Source organism: Notamacropus eugenii, chromosome 1 (assembly GCF_028372415.1).
Source record: "Notamacropus eugenii isolate mMacEug1 chromosome 1, mMacEug1.pri_v2, whole genome shotgun sequence".
In the NCBI taxonomy this organism is placed as follows: domain Eukaryota; kingdom Metazoa; phylum Chordata; class Mammalia; order Diprotodontia; family Macropodidae; genus Notamacropus; species Notamacropus eugenii.
Window position 1 is genome coordinate 337,844,508 of NC_092872.1, and position 14,374 is coordinate 337,858,881.

A 14,374-nucleotide genomic window follows, 5' to 3' on the forward strand; every position below is an offset into this window, starting at 1 on the left:
GTGGCTCAATCTGGATGTGTTCACAGAAAAAGTCCTTGTGCTCAGTGTGGAGTGTGGTGGCAGAGTGGAGGCACAGGAAACCAGGCTGGGATTGCTTCCTGCAATTCTGGGAACCTCCAAGCACCAACAGCTCTCTCTCTCTCTCTCTCTCTCTCTCTCTCTCTCTCTCTCTCTCTCTCTCTCTCTCTCTCTCTCTCTCTCTCTCTCTCTCACACACACACACACACACACACACACACACATTTTGCCCTCTATACATTACATACAATCGCCTCTAGCAATTCCCATTTATGATCTTCATTTTACAGATGAAGAAACTAAGGTTGGATATGGAGTCAGCAAGTCTTAGGTTTATATCTGACCTCTGACATTACAACTATGTGACCTCAGCTCTGAGACTCAGCTTTCTCGTGACTTGATGGCCATTGAGGTCTCTTCCAGCTTTAAACCCATGAGTATATGATATTAAGTGTCTTGACTAAGCTTATATAGGATGTCAATGTCAGATCTGGAACTTGAACTCAGATTTTTTAATTTTAATCTCGAGCTCTTTCTACTTCTGTGGCAATACCCATAAAAGTACCTCTCTCTAAGGTTAACAGAAAAGGCTATGAATTTGAGCAGACTCATAAAGGGCACACTAAAAAATAAGCTCTCCTCTATATGGTAAAATAAAGACTGAGAGACAGCTGTGATATAATAGAAAAAGCCCCAGGATCGGAACCTGGAGGCCTGAATTTTAGTTCTGGCATTGTCACTAACTCACTGCGTGATCTTGGGCAATTTTCCCCCTCATTCTGAATTTCAATTTCCCTACATGTCAAATGATCTTTAAGGACAATGAGTGACATCACCTGCAACAGTACCTAGGTCTCCCGACTCATGGAGAGCTTAGGACTTTTAAGGCAAAATTAGGTATGTTCAGAGTATGAGCCCAAACTTACAGGACAATGTCATTGAGGCATTGCGCAAACCATTCTTTTGCAGACCTGCCAGAGACTAAATATGGTGGGTGAAGGTCTAAGTCATCAGAATGCTTTTGGTGTCCCCCTTGCTTTTGTCCTAGGAGTCTGAACAGGTGAAATTTCAAATGTGAAAAACACAGAAGCAGACCACAGTGAATAGACACACCAATTATATTTTCTTTTGTTTTATTATTACAAATTGTGTCATTGCCATACTTCTTCCAGGGAAATTCACGTCCACACACTACACAGACCCACCCCTTCTTTACATACTGGGGATAATAACACAGAAATGATCAAACCCTAGGAGACACAGAACACAAAGAACAGAACCATTCAAACTATAGCTTATATAATGCAGTTTTTCCAATTGAAACAGACTTTCAGAATAATGAACTTTAAATGAAGTGATGATGGAAACCAATTCAAAAACATCACTGCTGCCAGAGCTCTGGTCAAACATGGCCCATAGGATGTTGGGGGAGTTCTCCCAAATAACTACAATGCTTCTCAGAAAGAACACTCAGGATGTGTTTTGCTTTCTTTTGTTTTTGACTGGCTATGTGTTTTGGACTTCTCATTTCAAAATGTGAATCACACAGTGATGTTAAAGATTTGGCATGTAAGTGTGCTTGTGGCCATGAAATATATGTCCCCCACTACCCACATCCTCCCCAGATCAGTGGTATTCTGGGGCCACCCTGTATTAGAGGCAATCCCTGGATAATGAATTGTGAGATTGGTTTCTTCTGCAAACCAACGTTGTTGTGGTTGAGAGCTGTCATGACACATTCCTCCAAGGGTCCTTTGGCTTAATGTTTCATCCTCTCCAATAGCTGCTGGTAGACTGGAGCTGAAGTGGGACGGGGGAGAGGGGGAGGACATATGTGAAAAATAAAATATAGCTCACTGGACAAAGGATGAAAACTCACTTTACTACATCTATCCTCAATATATGTGAGCTTCCTTCTAGATGTCTTCCTCTATCTTCACTTTTACAGTTCAGATCAAGGCTCTAAATAGGCTGTAAATAGCTATCAGTGACTGACATTTTTTTCTTTGCCTCAATAAAAAAATGTTTAATTTCTTATCTAATAGTCAATAATATCACCCACTTTTCATTAATATTCTTAACCATAAACATCTCTCCTCATAATGACTGATAAACCTCATGTCCCCGATGCCTATCTTCCTTCACTGTTCTTATAACTTAAAAGGTTGCGTGAAACCTCAATGGCTAAACAACCATTCAGTTTTTGCAGCTCTGATTTCCATAGCCCTCTTCCCCTCTTTCCAGATAACAATTTTCGGAAAGATGGTGACTTGAGAGCTGTCAAAGAGGCTAGTATCTTTATAGTCTTACTCAAAAAGATAGCAACAGAAATAGCAAAGAGAAACAAAATTGTTAAACATTTTAATAAAAATGTTACTATTCAATGAAAAGGTAATTAGCAAACTGAAGAAAAACTCTGCTACAACTTCCTTTCCACTTTCCTCTGAGATTCCTAGGGACTCTGAGCCTCCTTTCTGGTTTACATGCATTAATATAAACCTGTGGTTATCAAGCTTTTTTCTTACTGAGGTAACTTTTAGTCTCTGCAGAGAAGTATTTTTTGATTTTCAGAGGTGAATTTTTTTGCATTTGCCCCGATTTTAATGAGTGCTTTACAAATGACTTAAGTGATAATCTCATGCAGAATATGCCTACTACACCCCCTAAGAAACACACTGCTGGGTGACAGACAAAAGAGAAAACACAAATATTAGCCTTACCTAATCGTATAGATCGTTGGGAACTCTGGGGGAAGAAGAAAAGTGATTTGTTACATTTTTCTGGGAGCAGAAACATGAGGACTTGTTTTACCTCACTGGTTTTCAGATCATCATCCAACTGTACTATATTACAGGTGATGCTTGACTGTTTGCACTCATAGTGGGGCAGAGGAAACACAAAAAATGAAAATGTATCTTATTCTCCTTTCTGCCTCTGCCCTCCTGTGTAATGTGCCAGGAATGCACACTAGAAACAACAAAACACTGGAAACAATATCTCCTCAGTTATCCTTTACCTGTATTCTTTGGAGTTAGGGATATAGATAGGGACTAGATCTGTGATTTCAATTGAGCTAAGGCCCAGCAAGCAGGCTGAGCTTGGCATAACAACAATCCTTTGCGCTCTGGATGATCTCATCTTCTGACAAAGTGTATTGCTTTGACTAGCACCAAGTGTTCCCTGGGGGATTTATGGTTTTCCTATTAAGCAACAATTATTTAGATCTGTTGGAGTTCTCACTATTTCCCAAGGACCTGAGAGCCAACTTACTGCAGCCTAAAGTCATCCATCAAAATCTCCTGACATGCTAACAATTTTTGAAATCCTGTGCTTGTGTAACAGAAGTAGATATTACACGCTAACTCTGATACTGTATGGCACTGAACAATCAAAAGGCTCAAGGACCCTTAAGATTGAATATAATTAACTTAAGGACTGTTCCCACAGCATGCAGGAACACTTGCATGATCTATGCATGAGCCTGCTGTGAGCACTGCTAAGAATAATGTGTCATGGTCCAGCCCACTTGTGTTTTTTTATGTATATAAGACTTGCCTTTGCATCAGCACGTTAAGCCCTCCTTTTCAGGGGGATGGGAGAGGTTCCTCTTGCAAGCATTTTTCTCACTCTAAAATCAATTAAACTAATGTTTAATCCCAGACACACCTGCCTCTGGCCTGTTCCCTTCAACTCTGGCCATTTTCAGATTAGAGGCCAGTTTCAGTGTGGTTGACAACATAAGGAACATCCAGGTGAGGACACTCCTTTTAACAAAGCTGGTTGGCACCTTCTCTACTTCAAGTCTTAGAGTTGCCCAGAGTACTGAGAGGTCACATGATTTGCCCAGGTCAGACAACTAATATGTGACAGAAAGGGGACTGGAAAACAGGTGTTTCTGGCTTTGAAATGGGTTCTCTATCCATTATACCATGCTGCCTGAATAAGAAAAAAGGTAAGGGGTCTGAAAAGTTCACAAACTTGGTAAACTGGCTCTAAATGAGGGAAAACTATTTATACTATGAATAAGTAATTTCTAAGGGAACTCCAAAAATGGGTCTTCTCCTCAGAAAACAAGAGCAAATGATCAGCTTGTAATAATGGAGTATGGGCAGAATTTGTGACTCAAAAGTAATCAGCCAGGATCACTGTTATTTGGATTAGACTTCTCTATCAACCTAAAATCTTGTTCTTCAGGTTCATCTGTTAAATATGTAATGAGTTTTAGGGCTAACATAATTCCAAAGAGTGGTCCAAATTCTTTTGAAGCTACCGATTTTTTTTTTTTTGCACAGAATTCCTGGTCATGGCTTAAAAATTCCTGTTTGTTTTCATGGAATTTGTTTCATTGTATGTAGTACTGGCCATTGTCAATGCTGCTTATATTCGAGACTGCAAAGGTGAAGGGTGTCCATTGCAGAGAAAATGTAAAGCCATACATTTGGGTTTAAAAACAATCAACATTACAAAGTGGTGGAGTTGTAAATAAACAAGAGTCCCTGTATTAAAAAAAGAAAAAGGCTTAGGAGTCTATTGGACTTAGTCATCACTGTGGGATGGCTGAACAAGTGAACAAGAATTTATTAAGTGCCTACTGAAAATGTTTAGTCTGGAGAAAGGAAGACTTAATGGGGTGCACAACAACTTGCTTTGGAAGAGTTTTCATCTGTGAAACTGACTAAATCTGTTCTACTTAGTCCTTGAGAGCAATGCTGGCAAGCTGTAGAGAGACAAATTTTGGGCTGACGTAAAGAAAAACTTCCTAACAATGAGTTATCAAAAAATGGAATGAGAGATACCTTATTGAATGATTACTTTTGTCAGACGTTGTAAAAAATAACAATCAATCCTCCCGGGGTATTGATTGAGCTAGATAGCCACTATCTAAACCCATTCTGTCTCTGAGTTTTTGTGAAATTAGCAGAACTGGGAAAGCACTGGGAAGTCTAGCCTTTGAGGATGGCCAGAAATACCTGGCTGAAGGATCTGAAGTTATTTAGAATGAAGAATGGGCACTGAGGACTGGTCTTACCTTAGAAAAAGCAGATGCTTGTCTGAAGATTTCTAGGGCAGAGTCTGCAAGTTCATCTCCTCGATCCTGAGGTCTGTTGGCTGGAGGAGAAGGGAAATAACAGTATACATTAGAGAGAAGTGTCAAACAATGACTGGCTTTTATTAACTATACTCATTCCCATAGTCCTCAAATAGAGAATCTCTCAAGCATATCCCTAGGGCAGGGTTTCTAATCTCTTGAGGATGAAGTAGCTCCATGGAAGAGGAACAAAGGCAAATTTAAATGTCCAAACTAGCAATTTTTTTTGTACTTTGAAAACAAGCTCAGCAAATCAGCCACAATAATGGCTGTAATATGTTTTAAAGTTTGCAAAATATAAAATTTCATTTGATTCTCATAATAACTCTATGGGTAGGTGATATTATCTCTATTTTACAGATGTGAGAGACTTGCCCAGGGTCATACAACCAGCAAGCATCTCAGGAAAGATCTGAACCTAGATCTTCTTGACTCCAAATCCAGTGAGTGCTCTAAACATCTAGCTGCCTCAGAGCTATGTTCTTCAATGGTGACTGTCATGGATAAAAAGAGCCCTGATCATGAATCTATGAATGTAAAGCAACATTGTATAATTTTTTAAAATGATGAATTTGAATTTAGAGAAACATAGGAAAACTCGCATGAACTGATGCAGAGTCAAGTAAGTATAAAAAAAGGATAAAAAGAGTATAAATAATCAATAAGAATAAAATAAAATAATAAAAATGTAAAAAAATAACATAAATGAAAAGAATTGTAAAAGCAAGTTGACCTCTGAGTAATTATAATGACTAATTTTGGTGTCAGAGAAGAAACAATGAAACATGACTTTCCTAGGAGCAGAGAGTGAGATGGACTTTCAGGATAAGAAAGTATGCACACTCTCAGAAATGGTCATCACATCAGTTATTCTGATTTAATCTTTTTTCATTGTGACAAGGAAGGTTATTTGAGGGAGCAGAGGTGGTAAAGGGCAATATACAGAAATGATCATGATGTTAAAACAAAATGCAGCAAAAAACTTCAAAACTGCTGGGGGAAAAAAGAACATAAGGAAGTCTCATCATTTCCGCACCTTCCAATTCAGAATTCATTTAGTGAAGTAATATTTCTGTTTCAAATGACATTTGATGTTTCTCACCTGTAAGTCTACTTGTTCTAACCATAATATTCAAAGGAGCTGACTTATTTTCAACAAATTTGACATACAAGGAAAGAGTAGGAAGATACTCTTGAGGTCAATTTTGAGTCTTTCTGTGCCAAAAAATAGTGCCAAAGTTTTCAAATGGGCTTATTTCCTGTAATTCAAAAAATGAATTTCATTGAAATCTACCATTAGTCAGTAACATTTTCTTCTTTGAAGTCCAACTTTTATTATCCCATCCAAAATCTATTGAAGCTGTCTGATCTCCTAGGACACTCTCCTTTCTTAAGCATGTCAATATCTGCCTCATGACTTGTATCTCTATTTTAACCCCCACCCTCATATCTAGGAACTTTTAAAAACAGTTATTTTTCCCAATGGACAAAAATATATTTCATTTCTCTCCCCAATTTTACCACTACTCCCCCAACAGAAAAAATTCCTTGTAACAAATATGTAAAATCAAACAAAATAAATTTTTGTACTGGCCATGTCCAAACATGGCCAGTTCATTCTGTATCATGAGTCTAACTTAGCTCAGACAGAAAGTGGGTATTATCAATCCTCTGGAATTTTGACTGGTCATTGTGTTGATCTGAGAAGTAGTATGTCTTTAGAATGTTTTTATTTTATAAAATGTTCTCTTGGTTCTGCTTGCTTCACTCTACATTGGTTCACATAGGTCTTTCCAGGTTTCTCTGAGACCATCTTATCACTTGTTGCCCCATAATAGGCCATAGTTTTCACACACCATAATTTATTCAGCCACTTCCCACATGATGGGCACTTTCTTAGTTTCCAGTACTTGTCACTGCAACAAGAGCTGCTTTTAATATTTTTCTAAGAATGGGTCCTTTTTCTCTTTCTTTGGAGTGTAGACCTACTAGTGGCATCAAAAGATATCTAAACATTTTGGGCACAGCTCCAAATTACTTTCCAGAATAATTGGACCAATTCACAGTTCCACCAAAAGTACTTAATGTATCTGTTTTCCTGTTGTTTTCTTTTTTGTCAACTTTGCCACTTTGATAGGAATAAAGTGAAACCTCAGCATTGCTTTTAATTAGCTCATATGGCCAGCCATTGATACTTTGGATTTCTTTCTTAGAAACATAAATAAGGTTATCTGTATCAGTTGGGGAATGGATCTTATTCTTATAAATTTGAATTGCATCCTTATATAGCTTCAGAATGAGATATTTATTAGAGAAACTTGTTGCAAAGATTTTTCCCCCAGTGACTTGCTTCCCTTCTAGTTTCAGCAGTATTCACTTGTTTGTTTTTGCATGTATGTGCAAAACTTTTAAATTTTATGCAATGAAAATGACCAGTTTTATCTTCTGTGATACTCTCTATGTCATGTTTGGTCATTTATAGATCTTAAAGGTAATTTCTTCCTTGCTATTATAAATTTTTTTATGATCTTCCACTTAATATATGTTGTATATATATTTACAGATCATGTTGGTATGTGGTATGATATGTTGATCTCCACCTAGTTTCTGCCAGACTGCTTTCCAGTTTTCCCAGCATTTTTTGTTGAATAGTGAACTCTTATCCCAGTAATAGCTGGAGTCTTTGGATTTATCAAATACTGGGCTATTTGCTTCCGTGTGTTGTGTGCAATCTATTCTTCTGATTGAACTCTGTTTCTAATCAGTAACAAATCATGTTTATTAATTACGCTTTATAATATAGCTTGAGATCTGACACTGTTATGATCACTTCCTTCTCACTTTTTACATTCTCTTTTCTCCTAGACCTATTCTTTGTCCTCACCTCAGTCTTTAGTTCCTTGATCTCTGCCTCTTCTCCCAGTTCCTCAGCCCTATTCTGGCTTTAATTTTCTCCCTTCACAATATTGTCTACTTAACCAGTTCAATTATGTATTGGCTTGTACCCTTTAAACCTTTTCGTTTTTTTGTCCAGTCTCTACTTGTATCCAACTAAATTCCAACCCTGTTTTGTATTCATCTATTTACAACAGCAGCTTGTCATAGGATATTGAAAGCCACATTAGGGAGTCACACAGTCATGATACGTTGGTCTACCAGAAACAACATATACTATCTAATTTCAACTGGGTCCTAACTCCATACTTCCTATCTCCAATATTGAGTGACACTGTTTTCTCCTAGATCTCCTACTTTAGGCAGCTACATGGCACAGGGAATAGAGCACTGGACCTGGAGTCAAGAAAGTTTTAAGCTGAAATCTACCCTCAGATACTTACTAGTTGTGTGACCCTAGGGAAGACACTTAACCACTGTCTGTCCCAGTTGCCTCAACTGTAAAATGGTAATCCATTTTCTTTCCTCTCTCCATACTACTAGAGGCTCTATTTCAGTCCCTCTTCTCTTATCTCTCTATACTGGGTCATTTGGTAATCTCATTAGTTCCCAAGGATTCAATTGTTAAATCTATTCAGATGATTATCACACATATTTATCTAGCTTTAACCTCTTTCAAACCTCCAGTCTAGTATCACAAACTACCGATTACACATCTAGAACTGGATGTCCCATAGATATCTCAAACTCATCATGTCCAAAACATATCATATCTTTTCCTCCAACCTTTCTTCTCTTCTCTATTATTATTGAGGGTTCCACCATCTTCCTCATTACCCAAGCTCACAAAATCAGTGCTTCCTTCATTCCACGCACACACTCAACCCATGTATCCAATCTGTTGCCAGGTCTTCTTTTCTATCTTCCCAGCATCGCTGACATATAGCTCCACCTCTTCACTCCCACAGCCACTACCTTGAGATAGACCCTTATCACTTCACACCTGGACTATTCCAAAAACCTAGTGGTTTGTTTCCCTGCTTCAAGTTGTTCTCCTTTCCAGTGCATCCTTAATTCAGTTGCCAGTGATCTTCCTTAAATATAGGTCTCACCACATTACCTTATTAAATAAACTTCTTTGTCTTCCTAGTACATTTAGACTTGTATAAAATTCTTTGTTTGACTTTTAAAAACCTTCACAACCCAGTCCATTCTGATTTTTCTAGCTTTCTTATGCTTTACTCCCTTCCATTGATTTTATGATCCCACAGCTATGGTCTTCTTCATAATCCTCTCATACAATACTCCATCTCCTAACTCAGTGCCTTTTTGTTGACTGTACCTGATTCCTGGAATGCTCTCCTTTCTCATGCTGACCTCTTTGCATCCCTGACTTTCAAGATTCAGTCCCAATCACATCTTTTATGAGGGGACTTAGTCCCTCTTCTCCCTTTCCACTACCTTCCCCATGATATTACCTTCCTCCACACTGGACGTATCCTTTATGTTTATAGTTGTTTACATTTTTTCTCCCTCATTAAGAGTACTTTAAAGGCATAAAACCATGATTCTTTAACAAAAATCATAATTCATACTTTCTAGCAGCTGCCATTAACCTTCCCTCTAAGTCCAAATTAAAGAGGGGTTTCTCTATACCTAAAAAAAGTTATTTGCTTTGTCTTTTTGCACCCCTCCTGCCAGCATCCACTTGAGGTGGCTGCCTGAGTTAATATTGTAATTTCACAGACAACATAAAGTCTATACATTACAATGAAACTGATTTAGAGACATCAAAGGAGCTGACATTTTAATAGGCATCCCCAAAGAGAGACCTTTATCTGCTGTCCTTTTATTGTGGGCACTAAGAGTGAACAAGACAGAAGGAAGGAGCTACTACTGAGTCTACCTATTGTATCCCTATGAACAAAAAGTAACAATGCTCCCTGGAATTTACACAGGGATTCTTAACTCTTTAACAGCTAAGATTAATTGCTAAGAAAGTAATATGAAGTGAATGGAGAAGAAACAGAAAAAGAGAGTATCCATTGTGACCATCTAAGAGGAAAAATTGATGACCAAGTGGACCAAGAATTCTGATGGATAATTAGAAGGAGTCACTGGAAAATTGTGATGTTTTATGTGCTAAAATTAATTTATATGTAAATAGTTGCTAAACAAGTTTGGTTGGCTATAGTGACATTCAGTAATAAGTTTTTAATAAAACATTTATTTTTTTAAAGAGCTCATAGCACCATCATATCTTTTACCTCCTCAAAATTTAGAAGATGAGTTCTTGTAAATGGGGCAGATACTCCCATTTTTATTTTAGAGACAGAAAAAAATTAAAAGGTTAAGAAAAATACCCAAGAACACACAGTGAATCACCTGGATCAGATGAGAACTAGGGCTCAGCTATTCTGACTTGAAATAAAGTGTGCTTTACTTTAGACAAATCTACCATCTCAACCCTCGGTCTGTGCTGTGCTCTCCCTCTCTCCTCCAGAATAGCTCAGGATAAACCTCTGAAGAATCAGCATAAGGTATCCAGAACAGGCCTGCTACCTTTTGTCCTTACCTGGAGGTTGCAAAACACTCTTGATAGCATAGACCACACCATTGGTGGCCATGATGTCAGTTTCTGCAACAGGTTCTTTGTTCACATTTACAACAGTATTTTTCTAGAGGAAAAATATTTTTAAAAATTTTGATATAGAAATAAAAGATCCTTCATGAACATTACTCAAATCAATATAAATAATGAATGCAGGAGAATAGATAATTAGAATCCACAGAGAAAACAAAAGTCTTTACTGCTTGTCCCTGTTTACACTTTGAACATCCAACAATCAACCAAAAAATCATTCATTAAATGCTTATTATGTGCCAGTAATTGTGCTACACATGGAGGGTACAAATAAAAGTATGTAGAAAATAAATAAAAGCCAATATTTGTGGAGATGCCAGTAACAGTTCATAGGGCCAGGAATCTGAGTTGCGCTTTGAAAAAAGCTGAGGATTCTAAGAGATAGTGGTGAAAAGGGAGTGCATTCCAGGCATAGTGGATAGGTGATGCAAAAATATGAAGGTGGGAGATGGAGTGTCTTTTATGAAGGACAACATGAAGCTCTTTCTAGCTGGATCAAGTATATGAAAGGGAGTAACAAATAAGACTGGAAAGGCAGGTTCCAAAGAAGTTAAATGTAATTGTATCCCCTTGAGTTTCTCTTGCTAAAACTTTGAAGGATCCTACTGATTAAAGAAATGGCCCAGACATCATGGATGGGGAGACAGATAGAGCACCTTTTTAATTTACAAGCTATAAAACAGCCAGAAATCAATAGACTGAGAAGTTACAGAAGGCTAGTGAAACAGTGAATAGGAATCTAAAATCAGTTTTATTGTCCCTTCTCTTTCCCTTCTAGAATTTGTGCATAGCCTGAGCAGACTTACATAAAATCATGGAACCACATGCCTGGGATGCTTTTCCTCCTTATCTCTACCATTTAGAAACCCTAGGTTCCTTCAGCACTCAGCTCCATACCACGTTTGCTTGAGGCTTCTCCCAGCTTTGCTTCCACCTCCCAGCTGCTAAAGATTACACTATGCTTTCTTTGTAGCTCTCTCCTTCTAAAACAAATTCCTTGTGGGTAGAGATTGTTTTTGCTTTTCCTTTGTACTTCCATCACTTAGAACAACGTCTGGGAAAACTCAATATTAGCATTAGTTTGTAGTAATCTACATAATTCTTTGAGGATGCCAAAATACCTCACATATATTATCTCATTTGATCTGTATACTTGGTTTTTGTTCATAATGACAGGCTCTTTCTACCAAGGAAAACTGAGAATCTTTCAAATTCTGTCTACTCCCAGAAGGCCTGAATTTCTGCATACATTGTCACTTTCATGAATTTGCCTTCTTGCTATCTGGGCCTAAACAGTGATGTGGTGCCCAGGTAGGATCTAATTTAGCTTGAGTGTGTATTAAAAAGCTGCTCATGGATGAATAAACAATAAAGGAATACTTACCGAGCTGACTTCCAGTTTATCACCTTGTAGAGACTTTAACCTTACCAGGGCCCCAATGGCTCCACTGACCAAGATCTCATCTCCAACGTGATATTTTAGAATGTTGGCAAGCTCTTTAGCATTTCCTAAGAGGGAAAGTCATTTGGACAGGAATTTATTTCTAGGGTTTGTTGGGAAAAGAAAAGACACCAATCAGAAGGATGGATGAATGGACAGACATGCTATTGTGATGACTGTCAAAAAGTGTTTAGAAAGCTATTAACCACACATAATGACATATAGAACAAGTTCAACACCATGGCACCTATCTTTGGGGGATTTACAATCCATGACAAATGTCACTGAAAGAAACAGATACTCAATAAAGACCAAAAAATAATAACCAGCTGTCTAAAAGGGGATAATATTAACTATTTATTGGAACTATATACAATTTCAGTTTAGGGAGCTCTACCTTCCACCCATCTGACACAGATACAGATTATAGCCCATTTCTAATTTAATATATAGTACTAAAAAGTTACCTGAAGTAATACAACTAGTAAGTTTCAAAGGGAAGATTTTTAAATCCAATTGTTTTTTCCTCCAAGCTGTCTTCTGTTTTTCATTTGTTCCATCATGTCCAACTATTCATAACCCTATGTGGGGTTTTCTTGGCAAAGATACTGGAGTGGTTTGCTATTTCCTTCTCCAGCTCATTTTACAGATGAGGAACTGAGGAAAACAGTGTCTTGTCTAGTGTGATTTACCAAGGGTCCCATAGCTGGTAAATATCTGAAGCTAGATTTGAACTCAGGAAGATGTGTCTTTCTCACTTCAGGCCCGGTACTCTATCCTTTGTGCCAGTTAGTTGTCCCAGGTCTTCTGTATACTAGTGCATGCTGTCTCTCCTATTTACTTATTTTCATGTCTACAAAGTCATCAGAGACTAATGAGCAAAGGAGGCATCAATTGATTTCTCAGATTGAACAGGGTAAAGAACTTCACCAAGTTGACAGTTTTACCAACTAACCTAGAAAAGACTGATGAAGAAATTAATCTTCCAAGTGAATCCTACATTGGCAAGAAGCACCTGCCCTATACCTAGCTCCATTACAAACCTTTATACTATTTACCTCCATCTCTCAATTTTACACTTGAAAAATGGGATATTTGTTTTTTATAATTACTGATATTGACATAGTGCCTTAAAGTTTGCAAATCATTTTATATCCATTGACTCATTTATACTTCACAAACAACCAGTAGTAAGGTAATAGCAAGTAGTAAGGTAGGTTAGTACTCTCAATATTATTACCCTAATTTTATAGATGAGGAAACTGAAGCTCAAAAAGATTAGATACTAGATCAGATAGCTAATAATTTCTCTGAATTTGGGTCTTTCTGACTCCATCTCTACCACTTTCTCCACTACACCATCTTGCTTCTTTAATAAAGATGGCAGCAATAGGAGGCATTTACACTGTGCTTTAAATTACAAAGCACTTCATTTGTATAATCTTTCTTGATATTAATAACAACTCTGTGAGATAGCTAATCAATCATTCTGCCAATGAGCATTTATCCAGGACTAGTGTCTAGCTTAGTACTTAGTACTATGGATACACCAAAGTCACATATGGCTTAGTTCTTGATCATAAGGTTTATCCTCTCATACTTTTCTAACAAAAATATAATGCCTTGAGATGAACTATGGGATATATTTGTCAGATGGCAGGTCAGAACGAGGGGTTCAATATGTATGAAATATTGTTTTAAACTGGGCTCTAGGTTGAGTCTAAGCCTTGTCCTAATCTACTCCATCCCAAAGATCACTGCTGTTCTGAAGCTGGGAATGAGTTAAGTCACATGCATGACTCATGTTTCTAGGAATAAATATTTGCTTCAAAAGTCAGGGACTTTTCCAGCTTCAACATCTGTGATGCTTCATCAGAAGAGTGGCTACCACTAGGTATACACAGTAGTGATATATTTGTATTTATATATTTATACATTCAAATGCATTTTGTCTCCAACATTCTGGTTTCCTGATGGGTGAACTTAGAATAATAAACAATTATTATCTGGGAAGACCGTAGACATGGTAGAATTGGTGGTCTGCTGGGTATTACCCCCTATAGTGCCTCCTGATCATTACAGTGCAGCATTCCATCTGAATCACATCAGTATTTTGATGGTTTAGGTAAAACATCCCATTGCTTATATCAATAAGGCTGTACAGATGCTTTCCAAATCAAGCATGGGAATCTCTTTTTTTTTTTTAAGTCACTAGCTGCCTCCTAATCTCAATTGAGTATGATATATTATCAACCAGATGGTTAGATTTTTCTGATGGTCATTTATA

At 37.5% G+C, this 14,374-nt stretch overlaps 1 protein-coding gene across 1 annotated transcript in view; it reads right to left on the reverse strand.

The window, feature by feature from the left end:
- Nucleotides 1–1,134: 1,134 nt before the first annotated feature.
- Nucleotides 1,135–14,374, reverse strand: part of TGFBI (transforming growth factor beta induced) — a 58,973-nt gene continuing 45,733 nt past the window's right edge. Inside the window, exons 13-17 of the mRNA XM_072629873.1 lie at nt 12,031–12,155; nt 10,578–10,680; nt 5,048–5,127; nt 2,739–2,763; nt 1,135–1,818 (exon numbers count right to left, since the gene is read on the reverse strand). Coding sequence (XP_072485974.1) covers nt 1,778–1,818; nt 2,739–2,763; nt 5,048–5,127; nt 10,578–10,680; nt 12,031–12,155 — 374 coding nt within the window. The 3' untranslated portion in view covers nt 1,135–1,777. The remainder of the gene's footprint in view (nt 1,819–2,738; nt 2,764–5,047; nt 5,128–10,577; nt 10,681–12,030; nt 12,156–14,374) is intronic.